Source organism: Salmo salar, chromosome ssa03 (genome assembly GCF_905237065.1).
Source record: "Salmo salar chromosome ssa03, Ssal_v3.1, whole genome shotgun sequence".
Classification (NCBI taxonomy): domain Eukaryota; kingdom Metazoa; phylum Chordata; class Actinopteri; order Salmoniformes; family Salmonidae; genus Salmo; species Salmo salar.
In genome coordinates this window covers 3,906,454-3,921,638 of record NC_059444.1, presented here as the reverse complement: position 1 = coordinate 3,921,638, position 15,185 = coordinate 3,906,454, and the positions used below count along the sequence as shown (strand labels likewise).

At 44.6% G+C, this 15,185-nt stretch overlaps 1 protein-coding gene across 2 annotated transcripts in view; it reads right to left on the bottom strand.

Annotated features, from left to right (window-relative positions):
* Window positions 1–1,891: 1,891 nt before the first annotated feature.
* The window catches only part of LOC106596458 (guanine nucleotide-binding protein G(olf) subunit alpha), a 129,776-nt gene continuing 116,482 nt past the window's right edge, over window positions 1,892–15,185 (bottom strand). For both annotated transcript variants that reach the window (XM_045714411.1, XM_045714412.1), the window contains exons 6-11: window positions 12,239–12,367; window positions 6,366–6,424; window positions 5,428–5,548; window positions 3,960–4,090; window positions 2,308–2,375; window positions 1,892–2,109 (exon numbers count right to left, since the gene is read on the bottom strand). In XM_045714411.1, coding sequence (XP_045570367.1) covers window positions 1,963–2,109; window positions 2,308–2,375; window positions 3,960–4,090; window positions 5,428–5,548; window positions 6,366–6,424; window positions 12,239–12,367 — 655 coding nt within the window. In that variant the 3' untranslated portion in view covers window positions 1,892–1,962. The remainder of the gene's footprint in view (window positions 2,110–2,307; window positions 2,376–3,959; window positions 4,091–5,427; window positions 5,549–6,365; window positions 6,425–12,238; window positions 12,368–15,185) is intronic.

The following is a 15,185-nucleotide window of genomic DNA, read 5'->3' as shown; positions in this document are numbered from 1 at the left end:
TGCAAGCAAGGAGGCCTACAAACCTGACTCAGTTACACCAGCTCTGTCAGGAGGAATGGGCCAAAATTCACCCAACTTATTGTGGGAAGCTTGTGGAAGGCTACCCGAAACGTTTGACCCAAGTTACACAATTTAAAGGCAATGCTACCAAATACTAATTGAGTGTATGTAAACTTCTGACCCACTTGGAATGTGATGAAAGAAATAAAAGCTGAAATAAATCATTCTCTCTACTATTATTCTGACATTTCACATTCTTAAAATAAAGTGGTGATCCTAACTGACCTAAGACAGGGGAATTTTTACTAGGATTAAATGTCAGGAATTGTGAAAAACTGAGTTTAAATGTGTTTGGCTAAGGTGTACGTAAACTTCCCACTTCAACTCTAGAAAGGATGGTTGTTGTTGACAGTTTAGTCAGTGTGTTAGTTGTTCCTTTAAGGGTGAGGTCATCGCGAGGCAGAAAGCAGCGACAGAGGTGCAGAGTTCAGTCCCCTTTCCTTTCTTCATTAAGTCCTTCATTCTGTTCCTTTCTGGCTCACACTTGTCCCCCCCCCCCCCCCTCTCTCTCCTTTCTCTCTCTTCCACCATTCTGTATCAGTCCTTCAAGGCCTCACACAACAGGAGGCCAGAGTCTCTCCATCCCATCCAATCCTTTAGTCCACCTGCAACTCAAAACACTATACAGTGTATAACAGAGTTATAAATATGTTGATGCTACATTGTGTTTTTATACTTCCTCAGAAAAATAAGGTATTAAGCAACCTGATACAAAAGTGCATTCTCTCTTTGTCTTCATCGTCTGTCTCGTCCTCCTCCCTCTCTATCATCATCAAAGTTGTCTGTCATGTCAGAGAGGAGAGGAGAGGAGAAGGCTCGCTCTGATTGGGGGGGGAGGTGATGCCAGCTCCAACTTGCAGATGACACCTGCCTCTAAACTGAGGTCCTGTTGGGGGTCTCTTCTCAAAACAGACACACCTACACTACCTCTAAACTGAGGTCCTGTAGGGGTCTCTTCTCACATTGCGTCCAAACAGCTACCCGGTCCAGTCCAGTCCAGTCCAGGTCCAATGACAGAACAGAATGTGAGAAGGAGGAGGAGTTAGCCTCAGGCTTAGTGGAATGTTACAAATCAAATCAAATCAAGGCATTCAAGAGAGAAAAAGAAAAACACCCAAAAAGTTATTTGTTTCCCTTCCATTCTTCCTTCCTTCCTTCCTTCCTTCCTTCCATCCTTCCTTCCTTCCATCCATCCTTCCTTCCATCCATCCATCCATCCTTCCTTCCTTCCTTCCTTCCTTCCTTCCTTCCTTCCTTCCTATCAGTGAAAAGGAAGGGATGAAACAGTCTCCAACAAAAGAACACATTTTTCAAAAAAAGAGGAAAACTCTGATGCCAGACTTCAGTAGTACTTCATAGAACAGGGATACTGGGACAGGATCAGGTCAGTTTTGGGGTTGAGGATGCAGAATGGATGAATAAAATCCCAGAAGGCTTGATGGAGCTGTACTGTGGTGTGTGTGTGTGTGTGTGTGTGTGTGTGTGTGTGTGTGTGTGTGTGTGTGTGTGTGTGTGTGTGTGTGTGTGTGTACTGTGTGTGTGTGTGTGTGTGCGTGCGTGCGTGCGTGCGTGCGTGCGTGCGTCTGTGTCTGTACTGTGTGTGTGTGTGTCTGTGTCTGTACTGTGTGTGTGTGTGTGTGTGTCTGTACTGTGTGTGTGTGTGTGTGTGTCTGTACTGTGTGTGTGTGTGTGTGTGTGTGTCTGTACGTGTGTGTGTGTGTGTGTGTGTGTGTGTGTGTGTGTTTGTGTCTGTACTGTGTGTGTGTGTGTGTGTGTGTGTGTGTGTGTGTTTGTGTCTGTACTGTGTGTGTGTGTGTGTTTGTGTCTGTACTGTGTGTGTGTGTGTGTGTGTGTGTGTGTGTGTGTGTGTGTGTGTGTGTGTGTGTGTCTGTGTCCATCCCTTCACAAGAGTTCGTACTGCCTCAGATGCATCCTCTGAATGATATCTCGACAGTCGTTGAAGACCCTCCTGATGTTCTCTGTGTCCACAGCACAGGTGAAGTGTGGGTAGCAGTAGTGTCTACCATCTCCGCTGGCTGTGCTGATCCTCTGAGGACGAGCAAGTTAGATTAGGGTTATCCACAAGAGTCCAAGTATTAAAAACAGCTATTTAAAAAAGCTAAAGTCTGTGTATTGTTACATCAATGTTAGGACAGTTTGAATAAAACTGGTAGCCATATTGTGGTTATTCAAATCCCAGACTGTAGCTTTAAAACAGACATTTCAATAGTGATATTGAATATTTACCAGGAACTCGTCTCGGATGAAAAACTTAGCTCTTGTTACTTTTGGGTCTTCACCAGGTTCAGGAGTCGCTGTAAAACAAAGACAGAGTCGCTGTAAAACAGAGACAGAGTTGCTGTAAAACAGAGACAGAGTTGCTGTAGAACAGAGACAGAGTTGCTGTAAAACCGAGACAGAGTTGCTGTAAAACCGAGACAGAGTTGCTGTAAAACCGAGACAGAGTTGCTGTAAAACCGAGACAGAGTTGCTGTAAAACCGAGACAGAGTTGCTGTAAAACAGAGACAGAGTTGCTGTAAAACAGAGACAGAGTTGCTGTAAAACAGAGACAGAGTTGCTGTAAAACAGAGACAGAGTTGCTGTAAAACAGACAGAGTTGCTGTAAAACAGAGACAGAGTTGCTGTAAAACAGAGACAGAGTTGCTGTAAAACAGAGACAGAGTTGCTGTAAAACCGAGACAGAGTTGCTGTAGAACAGAGACAGAGTTGCTGTAGAACAGAGACAGAGTTGCTGTAGAACAGAGACAGAGTTGCTGTAGAACAGAGACAGAGTTGCTGTAAAACAGAGACAGAGTTGCTGTAAAACCGAGACAGAGTTGCTGTAAAACAGAGACAGAGTTGCTGTAAAACAGAGACAGAGTTGCTGTAAAACAGAGACAGAGTTGCTGTAGAACAGAGACAGAGTTGCTGTAAAACAGAGACAGAGTTGCTGTAAAACAGACAGAGTTGCTGTAGAACAGAGACAGAGTTGCTGTAAAACAGAGACAGAGTTGCTGTAAAACAGAGACAGAGTTGCTGTAAAACAGAGACAGAGTTGCTGTAAAACAGAGACAGAGTTGCTGTAGAACAGAGACAGAGTTGCTGTAAAACAGAGACAGAATTGCTGTAAAACAGAGACAGAGTTGCTGTAAAACAGAGACAGAGTTGCTGTAAAACAGACAGAGTTGCTGTAGAACAGAGACAGAGTTGCTGTAAAACAGAGACAGAGTTGCTGTAAAACAGAGACAGACAGAAACAGTACAGTTTCAACTGCCTAAAGAGCGACAGTATTACAGTAACAATGTTCAGTTTCGATAGGAACACAGGGATCAGTAGCACACTGAGATGTTGTGAAGGGTGTCTGCTTTGTGTGGTACTGGGGGTCTTGAAGAACACTTCATTAATTTCACCAGCAGTTTCTCCTGGTTTCACCAGCACTCTATGTGCAGTGCAGTGCATACCTTTATCTGGTATGGTGTAGTACTATAGCCTGCCTACCTTCATTTGGTATGGTGTAGTACTGCAGTAGGCTGCCTACCTTTATCTGGTATGGTGTAGTACTGTAGTGTGGGATGGTGTGGTGTGGTGAGCCGCCTACCTTCATTTGGTATGGTGTAGTACTGTAGTGTGGGATGGTGTGGTGTGGGATGGTGTGGTGTGGGGTAGTGAGCTGCCTACCTGCATTTGATATGGAGTAGTACTGTAGTGTGGGATGGTGTGGTGTGGGATGGTGTGGTGTGGTGAGCTGCCTACCTGCATTTGATATGGAGTAGTACTGTAGTGTGGGATGGTGTGGTGTGGGTTGGTGAGCTGCCTACCTTCATTTGGTATGGTGTAGTACTGCAGTGTGGGATGGTGTGGTGTGGGATGGTGTGGTGTGGGGTGATGAGCTGCCTACCTTCATTTGGTATGGTGTAGCGAGCATATTCAGGGAAGTAGTCTTCAATTTTGGATTTTCCAGCTAATACTTTCTCAGCCAACATGTCCTGCTTGTTCAGAAACAGTATAACCGATATGGTGCGTAACCACCTGGAAATAAAACACGCAAAACGGCATCAGAATACAGTATGGTGGATCACGGCACCCACAACGCCAGGATAGTGGCTTTAATTCCTGGAACCATCCATACGTGACAACCGCATGTATAACGGAGTCACCTTGGATGAAAGTGTCTGATAAACACCATATATTACTATATATAGTACTTTGCAAACGTATTCATCCCCCCTTTGGTGTTTTTTTCCTATTTTGTTGCATTATAACCTGTAATTTTAAATTGATTTTTATTTGGATTTCATGTAATGGACAAACACAAAATAGTCCAAATTGGTGAAGTGAAATGATTTTACAATTTTTTTTAAAAAATTATGAAAAGTGGTGGGTACATATGTATTCACCCCCTTTACTATGAAGCCCCTAAATAAGATCTGGTGCAACCAATTACCTTCAGAAGTCACATAATTAGTTAAATAAAGTCCACCTGTGTGCAATCTAAGTGTCACATGATCTGTCACATGATCTCAGTATATATACACCTGTTCTGAAAGACCCCAGAGTCTGCAACACCACTAAGACCAAGGAGCACCACCAAGCAAGCAGCACTATGAAGACCAATGAGCTCTCCAAACAGGCCAGGGACAAAGTTGTGGAGAAGTACAGATCAGGGTTTTATTATTAAAAACATATTAGAAACTTTGAACATCGCTCGGAGCACCATTAAATCCATTATTAAAAAATGGAAAGAATATGGCACCACAACAAACCTGCCAAGAGAGGGCCGCCCAGCAAAACTCACGGACCAGGCAAGGAGGGCATTAATCAGAGAGGCAACAAAGAGACCAAAGATAACCCTGAAGGAGCTGGGGGGGTGAATAATTATGCACGCTCAAGATCTCAATTTTTTATTTTTTTTGGTCTTATTTCTTGTTTGTTTCACAAGAAAAAATATTTAGCATCTTCAAAGTGGTTAGGCATGTTGTGTAAATCAAATGATACAACCCCCCCCCCCCCCCAACATTAATTTTAATTCCAGGTTGTAAGGCAACAAAATAGGAAAAATGCCAAGCGGGGGGGGTGAATACTTTAGCAAGCCACTGTATTATAACTCGAGCCTAAAGATTTAACTGTGTTAGACTTACGGGCAAAATCAACAGTCTAGTTCTGTTATTCTGTAGATTCTAAATCATTCTGCATGGTTAAAGTTTTGTTCTTACTGTTAAATCAGAAGGTGGAAAATCTCAGAGTCCAAAACTTCCTCTTTCTACACTTAATATGACCATTGGTCAGGTCCACCCCAATCACAAAAATGGTGGCTTAAATGGGGAATGTTCGCTGTAGTGAGTTGTTGTTCTACGACAAAAACAGACCTGTTATTCCAGATACTGCGGAAGAGATCCAGGGCTTCCCGTAGCCTGTTGGTGTTGTTGTCCTCCCTTATGACCATGTTGTAGCTGCTGCTGGCAACCACAAAGATGATAGCAGTCACATCTACACAGAGGACGAGAGGAGAGGAGAGATTAGATGATAGCAGTCACTTCTAGAGGAGGAGGAGGAGGTGGAGGAGAAGAGAAGAGAGAGAGAGTGAGAGAGAGACAGAGAGGAGAGAGAGAGAGAGAGAGAGAGGAGAGAGAGGAGAGAGAGAGAGAGACAGAGAGAGGAGAGAGAGACAGAGAGAGGAGAGAGAGGAGAGAGAGAGACAGAGAGAGGAGAGAGAGAGAGAGAGAGAGGAGAGAGAGAGGAGAGAGGAGAGAAAGAGAGGAGAGAGACAGAGAGACAGAGAGAGAGAGAGAGAGAGAGAGAGAGATAAGGCTACTGCTCAGCAGGCAGGGCAGGCAATATGGCCAGTCACATACTGTTTGGAGCTTCAATGGGAACCTATACAGGTAGCTGCCCTGTCTGAGTTCTCTCAGCTGCGCTTGTCACATTAGTTGATCCATTTCAGGTTCCTAAGCCCCTGAGTACACGGTCTCCCGTGTGGCTCAGTTGGTAGAGCATGGTGTTTGCAACGCCAGTGTTGTGGGTTCGATTCCCACGGGGGACCAGTACGGAGAAAAAAAATTATGCATTCACTACTGTAAGTCGCTCTGGATAAGAGCGTCTGCTAAATGACAAAAATGTAAAAATGAGTACATGACGTCTCAACCTTTTTTTTTTGTTTGCTGATGAAGCAAAGTATGATTTTAACATTTATTGAAACTATTTTGACATTGTTGACCTACTGGTAACAGAGAGGGAGGTTAGAAGATCACACACCAACTGTCTGATCAGGTCACTTTTCTAGTTAGAGAGAAAATATCCAACTCACCATTGAAGCATTGGATCCATTTTCTCCTCTCATCTCTCTGGCCACCTACATCAAACATACTGAGAGAGGAGAGAGAGGTCAACCCTACATCAAACATACTGAGAGAGGAGAGAGAGGTCAACCCTACATCAAACATACTGAGAGAGGAGAGAGAGAGAGAGAGGTCAACCCTACATCAAACATACTGAGAGAGGAGAGAGAGAGAGAGAGGTCAACCCTACATCAAACATACTGGGAGAGAGAGAGAGGTCAACCCTACATCAAACATACTGAGAGAGGAGAGAGAGAGAGGTCAACCCTACATCAAACATACTGAGAGAGGAGAGAGAGAGAGAGGTCAACCCTACATCAAACATACTGAGAGAGGAGAGAGAGAGAGAGAGGTCAACCCTACATCAAACATACTGAGAGAGGAGAGAGAGAGAGAGGTCAACCCTACATCAAACATACTGAGAGAGGAGAGAGAGAGAGATCACAACTACATCAAACATACTGAGAGAGGAGAGAGAGAGAGAGAGGTCAACCCTACATCAAACATACTGAGAGAGGAGAGAGAGAGAGAGAGGTCAACCCTACATCAAACATACTGAGAGAGGAGAGAGAGAGAGGTCAACCCTACATCAAACATACTGAGAGAGGAGAGAGAGAGAGGTCAACCCTACATCAAACATACTGAGAGAGGAGAGAGAGAGAGAGGTCAACCCTACATCAAACATACTGAGAGAGGAGAGAGAGAGAGGTCAACCCTACATCAAACATACTGAGAGAGGAGAGAGAGAGAGAGGTCAACCCTACATCAAACATACTGGGAGAGGAGAGAGAGGTCAACCCTACATCAAACATACTGAGAGAGGAGAGAGAGAGAGAGAGGTCAACCCTACATCAAACATACTGAGAGAGGAGAGAGAGAGAGAGGTCAACCCTACATCAAACATACTGAGAGAGGAGAGAGAGAGAGGTCAACCCTACATCAAACATACTGAGAGAGGAGAGAGAGAGAGGTCAACCCTACATCAAACATACTGAGAGAGGAGAGAGAGAGAGAGGTCAACCCTACATCAAACATACTGAGAGAGGAGAGAGAGAGAGAGAGGTCAACCCTACATCAAACATACTGAGAGAGGAGAGAGAGAGAGAGGTCAACCCTACATCAAACATACTGAGAGAGGAGAGAGAGAGAGATCACAACTACATCAAACATACTGAGAGAGGAGAGAGAGAGAGAGAGGTCAACCCTACATCAAACATACTGAGAGAGGAGAGAGAGAGAGAGAGGTCAACCCTACATCAAACATACTGAGAGAGGAGAGAGAGAGAGGTCAACCCTACATCAAACATACTGAGAGAGGAGAGAGAGAGAGAGAGTTCAACCCTACATCAAACATACTGAGAGAGGAGAGAGAGAGAGGTCAACCCTACATCAAACATACTGAGAGAGGAGAGAGAGAGAGAGGTCAACCCTACATCAAACATACTGAGAGAGGAGAGAGAGAGAGAGAGGTCAACCCTACATCAAACATACTGAGAGAGGAGAGAGAGAGAGAGAGGTCAACCCTACATCAAACATACTGAGAGAGGAGAGAGAGAGAGAGAGGTCAACCCTACATCAAACATACTGAGAGAGGAGAGAGAGAGAGAGAGGTCAACCCTACATCAAACATACTGAGAGAGGAGAGAGAGAGAGGTCAACCCTACATCAAACATACTGAGAGAGGAGAGAGAGAGAGAGGTCAACCCTACATCAAACATACTGAGAGAGGAGAGAGAGAGAGGTCAACCCTACATCAAACATACTGAGAGAGGAGAGAGAGAGAGGTCAACCCTACATCAAACATACTGAGAGAGGAGAGAGAGAGAGATCACAACTACATCAAACATACTGAGAGAGGAGAGAGAGAGAGAGGTCAACCCTACATCAAACATACTGAGAGAGGAGAGAGAGAGAGAGAGGTCAACCCTACATCAAACATACTGAGAAAGGAGAGAGAGAGAGATCACAACTACATCAAACATACTGAGAGAGGAGAGAGAGAGAGGTCAACCCTACATCAAACATACTGAGAGAGGAGAGAGAGAGAGAGAGAGAGGTCAACCCTACATCAAACATACTGAGAGAGGAGAGAGAGAGAGGTCAACCCTACATCAAACATACTGAGAGAGGAGAGAGAGAGAGAGGTCAACCCTACATCAAACATACTGAGAGAGGAGAGAGAGAGAGAGAGGTCAACCCTACATCAAACATACTGAGAGAGGAGAGAGAGAGAGGTCAACCCTACATCAAACATACTGAGAGAGGAGAGAGAGAGAGGTCAACCCTACATCAAACATACTGAGAGAGGAGAGAGAGAGAGAGGTCAACCCTACATCAAACATACTGAGAGAGGAGAGAGAGAGAGAGGTCAACCCTACATCAAACATACTGAGAGAGAGAGGTCACAACTACATCATATAACACTGGGCGACTGACTGCCGACTAGCTGGAGGACTGACTGACTGACTGGCTATTTGATCGGCTGGCAGGCCGGGACATTGGCGCCCCCCTGTGGATACTAACAGTAATGCTCTCTATGAGCAGAGACCTGGAGCCCTATGCAACAAGCCAGTTGATTACCCTAGTCACGGGTAATAATGATTACCCTAGCTGATTACCCTAGTCACGGGTAATAATGATTACCCTAGCTGATTACCCTAGTCACGGGTAATAATGATTACCCTAGCTGATTACCCTAGTCACGGGCAATAATGATTACCCTAGTCACGGGTAATAATGATTACCCTAGCTGATTACCCTAGTCACGGGTAATAATGATTACCCTAGTCACGGGCTTTATGATTTGATTGACGTGTTGAATAAGGTGTGCTCACTCTGGAATAGATCAAACACATGGAACGGCTGGAGGTCCTCGAGGAGAGGTTTGAAAACCCAGGTATCAACAGTCTCTGTATGTATCATCAAGAGTAGGAATGTTGATCTAGGATCAGGTCCCCCCCGTCCATCTAGTCTTATTTATTATGATCTAGGATCAGGTCCCCCCCGTCCATCTAGTCTTATTTATTATGATCTAGGATCAGGTCCTCCCCCGTCCATCTAGTCATATTTATTATGATCTAGGATCAGGTCCTCCCCCGTCCATCTAGTCTTATTTATTATGATCTAGGATCAGGTCCTCCCCCGTCCATCTAGTCTTATTTATTATGATCTAGGATCAGGTCCTCCCCCGTCCATCTAGTCTTATTTATTATGATCTAGGATCAGGTCCTCCCCCATCCATCTAGTCTTATTTATTATGATCTAGGATCAGGTCCTCCCCCGTCCATCTAGTCTTATTATCTAGGATCAGGTCCTCCCCCGTCCATCTAGTCTTATTTATTATGATCTAGGATCAGGTCCTCCCCCATCCATCTAGTCTTATTTATTATGATCTAGGATCAGGTCCTCCCCCATCCATCTAGTCTTATTTATTATGATCTAGGATCAGGTCCTCCCCCATCCATCTAGTCTTATTTATTATGATCTAGGATCAGGTCCTCTCCTGTCCATCTAGTCTTATTTATTATGATCTAGGATCAGGTCCTCCCCCATCCATCTAGTCTTATTTATTATGATCTAGGATCAGGTCCTCCCCTGTCCATCTAGTCTTATTTATTATGATCTGGGATCAGGTCCTCCCCTGTCCATCTAGTCTTATTATGATCTAGGATCAGGTCCTCCCCCGTCTATTTAGTCTTATTATGATCTAGGATCAGGTCCTCCCCCGTCCATCTAGTCTTATTTATTATGATCTAGGATCAGGTCCTCCCCCCCTGTCCATCTAGTCTTATTTATTATTATCTAGGATCAGGTCCCCCCCGTCCATCTAGTCTAATTTATTATGATCTAGGATCAGGTCCTCCCCCGTCCATCTAGTCTTATTTATTATGATCTAGGATCAGGTCCTCTCCTGTCCATCTCGTCTTATTTATTATGATCTAGGATCAGGTCCTCCCCCATCCATCTAGTCTTATTTATTATGATCTAGGATCAGGTCCTCCCCCGTCCATCTAGTCTTATTATCTAGGATCAGGTCCTCCCCCGTCCATCTAGTCTTATTTATTATGATCTAGGATCAGGTCCTCTCCTGTCCATCTAGTCTAATTTATTATGATCTAGGATCAGGTCCCCCCCCGTCCATCTAGTCTTATTTATTATGATCTAGGATCAGGTCCTCTCCTGTCCATCTAGTCTTATTTATTATGATCTAGGATCAGGTCCTCCCCCGTCCATCTAGTCTTATTTATTATGATCTAGGATCAGGTCCTCTCCTGTCCATCTCGTCTTATTTATTATGATCTAGGATCAGGTCCTCCCCTGTCCATCTAGTCTTATTATGATCTAGGATCAGGTCCTCCCCTGTCCATCTAGTCTTATTATGATCTAGGATCAGGTCCTCCCCCATCCATCTAGTCTTATTTATTATGATCTAGGATCAGGTCCTCCCCCGTCCATCTAGTCTTATTATCTAGGATCAGGTCCTCCCCCGTCCATCTAGTCTTATTTATTATGATCTAGGATCAGGTCCTCTCCTGTCCATCTAGTCTAATTTATTATGATCTAGGATCAGGTCCCCCCCCGTCCATCTAGTCTTATTTATTATGATCTAGGATCAGGTCCTCTCCTGTCCATCTAGTCTTATTTATTATGATCTAGGATCAGGTCCTCCCCCGTCCATCTAGTCTTATTTATTATGATCTAGGATCAGGTCCTCTCCTGTCCATCTCGTCTTATTTATTATGATCTAGGATCAGGTCCTCCCCTGTCCATCTAGTCTTATTATGATCTAGGATCAGGTCCTCCCCCCGTCCATCTAGTCTTATTTATTATGATCTAACAGGGGAAACTAGTTCAACACTCCTACTCTGAGACGCTTTGTGAATATGGGCCCCGAGTCCTATCTAAAATCTGCTCGAGCTCAGTTTCAGAGTCTCTCTTCCTCATGTGATCCACCAGTTAGCATACGAGAGGGAGAGACAAAATATAAAACAATTAGAGTGCCATTTCCCCAAAAGTGAAACCCTTATTCAAGGTTTCAAAGACCTCTCTGTCCTGTTGGGGGAGGACGCAGAGAGCTGTGGGTTGGCAGCGCACTACATTGCTGCCTGCCATAGGACGAGGGACAGTGTCTGACAGACCAATCAACCTACACATGTCCTATATGCTTATTGTTCAATGTATGGTTATTTTGACCATTGATTATTGTTGTCCTGTTGACAATATTGATTATTATTATTTTAATATTGTAAATATCCAAAGTAAGCTTTGGAAATATGTACATTGTTATGTCATGCCAATAAAGCAAATTGAATTGAAAAAAAATCAAATTGACAGAGAGAGAGAGAGAGAGAAACACAGACAGACACAGAGAGAGAGACCGAACCGGAGAGAGAGACAGAGAGAGAGAGACAGCCACGGAGAGAGAGACAGACACGGACAGAGAGACAGACACGGACAGAGAGACAGACACGGACAGAGAGAGAGGCACGGAGAGAGAGACAGGCACAGAGACAGGCACAGAGAGAGCGAGACAGGCACAGAGAGAGAGAGACAGGCACGGAGAGAGAGGCACGGAGAGAGAGGCACGGAGAGAGAGAGAGACAGGCACGGAGAGAGAGACAGACAGACACGGAGAGAGAGACAGACAGACACGGAGAGAGAGACACGGAGAGACAGACACGGAGAGACAGACACGGAGAGAGAGAGAGACAGACACGGAGACAGAGAGACAGACACGGAGAGAGAGAGAGACAGACACGGAGACAGAGAGAGAGACAGACACGGAGACAGAGAGAGACAGACACGGAGAGAGAGACAGAGAGAGAGAATAAAATATACTTACTGAAAGTTGACTTTGTCTACTTGGAATCGCGTCTCGAATATTCCTGAAGTTAACACTCTGCATCGTAGCAGGTCCTGGTCTGTGGGAGTGTAGTCTCCTTGTCTTACTGAGTCAATTCTGTCCAGGAAACTGCAGAGACACACACACACCATTACCATTCACGTCATTCCGCGTAACACAACTATCATTCACGTCATTCCGTATAACACAATTATCATTCACGTCATTCCGTATAACACAATTATCATTCACGTCATTCCGTATAACACAATTATCATTCACATCATTCCGTATAACAACTATCATTCACGTCATTCCGCATAACACAATTATCATTCACGTCATTCCGCGTAACACAACTATCATTCACGTCATTCCGCATAACACAATTATCATTCACGTCATTCCGCGTAACACAACTATCATTCCATATAAACCACAATAGTCATTTCAACAGAGGTATCACATTGTTCTGCAGAGGGAAACCCCCCATAGACATCATGTAAACACACAGTATATCTACCAGTCAGTCGCCATGTCTGTCACTGAGATATAACAACTAAGTTGTCCACCTGTTGTTTTAAGGTAATCTACAGTCGTGGCCAAAAGTTTTGAGAATGACACAAAAATTAATTTTCACAAAGTCTGCTGCCTCAGTTTGTATGATGGCAATTTGCATATACTCCAGAATGTTATGAAGAGTGATCAGATGAATTGCAAATTAACTAAATCCCCCAAAAACATTTCCACTGCATTTCAGCCCTGCCACAAAAGGACCAGATGACATCATGTCAGTGATTCTCTCGTTAACACAGGTGTGAGTGTTGATGAGGACAAGGCTGGAGATCACTCTGTCATGCTGATTGAGTTCGAATAACAGACTGGAAGCTTCAAAAGGAGGGTGGTGCTTGGAATCATTGTTCTTCCTCTGTCAGCCATGGTTATCTGCAAGGAAACACGTGCCGTCATCATTGCATTTCAGCCCTGCCACAAAAGGACCAGATGACATCATGTCAGTGATTCTCTCGTTAACACAGGTGTGAGTGTTGACGAGGACAAGGCTGGAGATCACTCTGTCATGCTGATTGAGTTCGAATAACAGACTGGAAGCTTCAAAAGGAGGGTGGTGCTTGGAATCATTGTTCTTCCTCTGTCAACCATGGTTATCTGCAAGGAAACACGTGCCGTCATCATTGCTTTGCACAAAAATGGCTTCACAGGCAAGGATATTGCTGCCAGTAAGATTGCACCTAAATCAACCATTTATCGGATCATCAAGAACTTCAAGGAGAGCGGTTCAATTGTTGTGAAGAAGGCTTCAGGGCGCCCAAGAAAGTCCAGCAAGCGCCAGGACCGTCTCCTAAAGTTGATTCAGCTGCGGGATCGGGGCACCACCAGTACAGAGCTTGCTCAGGAATGGCAGCAGGCAGGTGTGAGTGCATCTGCACGCACAGTGAGGCGAAGACTTTTGGAGGATGGCCTGGTGTCAAGAAGGGCAGCAAAGAAGCCACTTCTCTCCAGGAAAAACATCAGCGACAGACTGATATGCTGCAAAAGGTACAGGAATTGGACTGCTGAGGACTGGGGTAAAATCATTTTCTCTGATGAATCCCCTTTCTGATTGTTTGGGGCATCCGGAAAAAAGCTTGTCCAGAGAAGACAAGGTGAGCGCTACCATCAGTCCTGTGTCATGCCAACAGTAAAGCATCCTGAGACCATTCATGTGTGGGGTTGCTTCTCAGCCAAGGGAGTGGGCTCACTCACAATTTTGCCTAAGCCATGAATAAAGAATGGTACCAACACATCCTCCGAGAGCAACTTCTCCCAACCATCCAGGAACAGTTTGGGGACGAACGATGCCTTTTCCAGCATGATGGAGCACCTTTCCATAAGGCAAAAGTCATAACTAAGTGGCTCGGGGAACAAAACGTCGATATTTTAGATCCATGGCCAGGAAACTCCCCAGATCTTAATCCCATTGAGAACTTGTGGTCAATCCTCAAGAGGCGGGTGGACAAACAAAAACCCACAAATTCTGACAAACTCCAAGCATTGATTATGCAAGAATGGGCTGCCATCAGACAGGATGTAGCCCAGAAGTTAATTGACAGCATGCCAGGGCAGATTGCAGAGGTCTTGAAAAAGAAGGGTCAACACTGCAAATATTGACTCTTTGCATCAACTTCATGTAATTGTCAATAAAAGCCTTTGACACTTATGAAATGCTTGTAATTATACTTCAGTATTCCATAGTAACATCTGACAAAAATATCTAAACACACTGAAGCAGCAAACTTTGTGGAAATTAATATTTGTGTCATTCTCAAAACTTTTGGCCACGGCTGTACTCACGTTCGCATAAGCCGATTCATGAACTGTCAATATCCGAGTTGCATCTGGCTTATTGGGACCAGCATCACATCTGGTTTATAGGGCCAGCATCTCATCTGGTTTATAGGGACCAGCATCTCATCTGGTTTATAGGGACCAGCATCACATCTGGTTTATAGGGACAAGCATCTCATCTGGTTTAAAGGGACCAGCATCACATCTGGTTTATAGGGACCAGCATCACATCTGGTTTATAGGGACCAGCATCACATCTGGTTTATAGGGACCAGCATCACATCTGGTTTATAGGGACCAGCATCACATCTGGTTTATAGGGACCAGCATCTCATCTGGTTTAAAGGGACCAGCATCACATCTGGTTAATAGGCGCCAGCATCTCATCTGGTTTATAGGGGCCAGCATCACATCTGGTTTATAGGGACCAGCATCACATCTGGTTAATAGGGACAAGCATCTAATCTGGTTTATAGGGACCAGCAGCACATCTGGTTAATAGGGAACAGCATCACATCTGGTTTATAGGGACCAGCATCACATCTGGTTTATAGGGACCAGCATCACATCTGGTTTAAAGGGACCAGCATCACATCTGGTT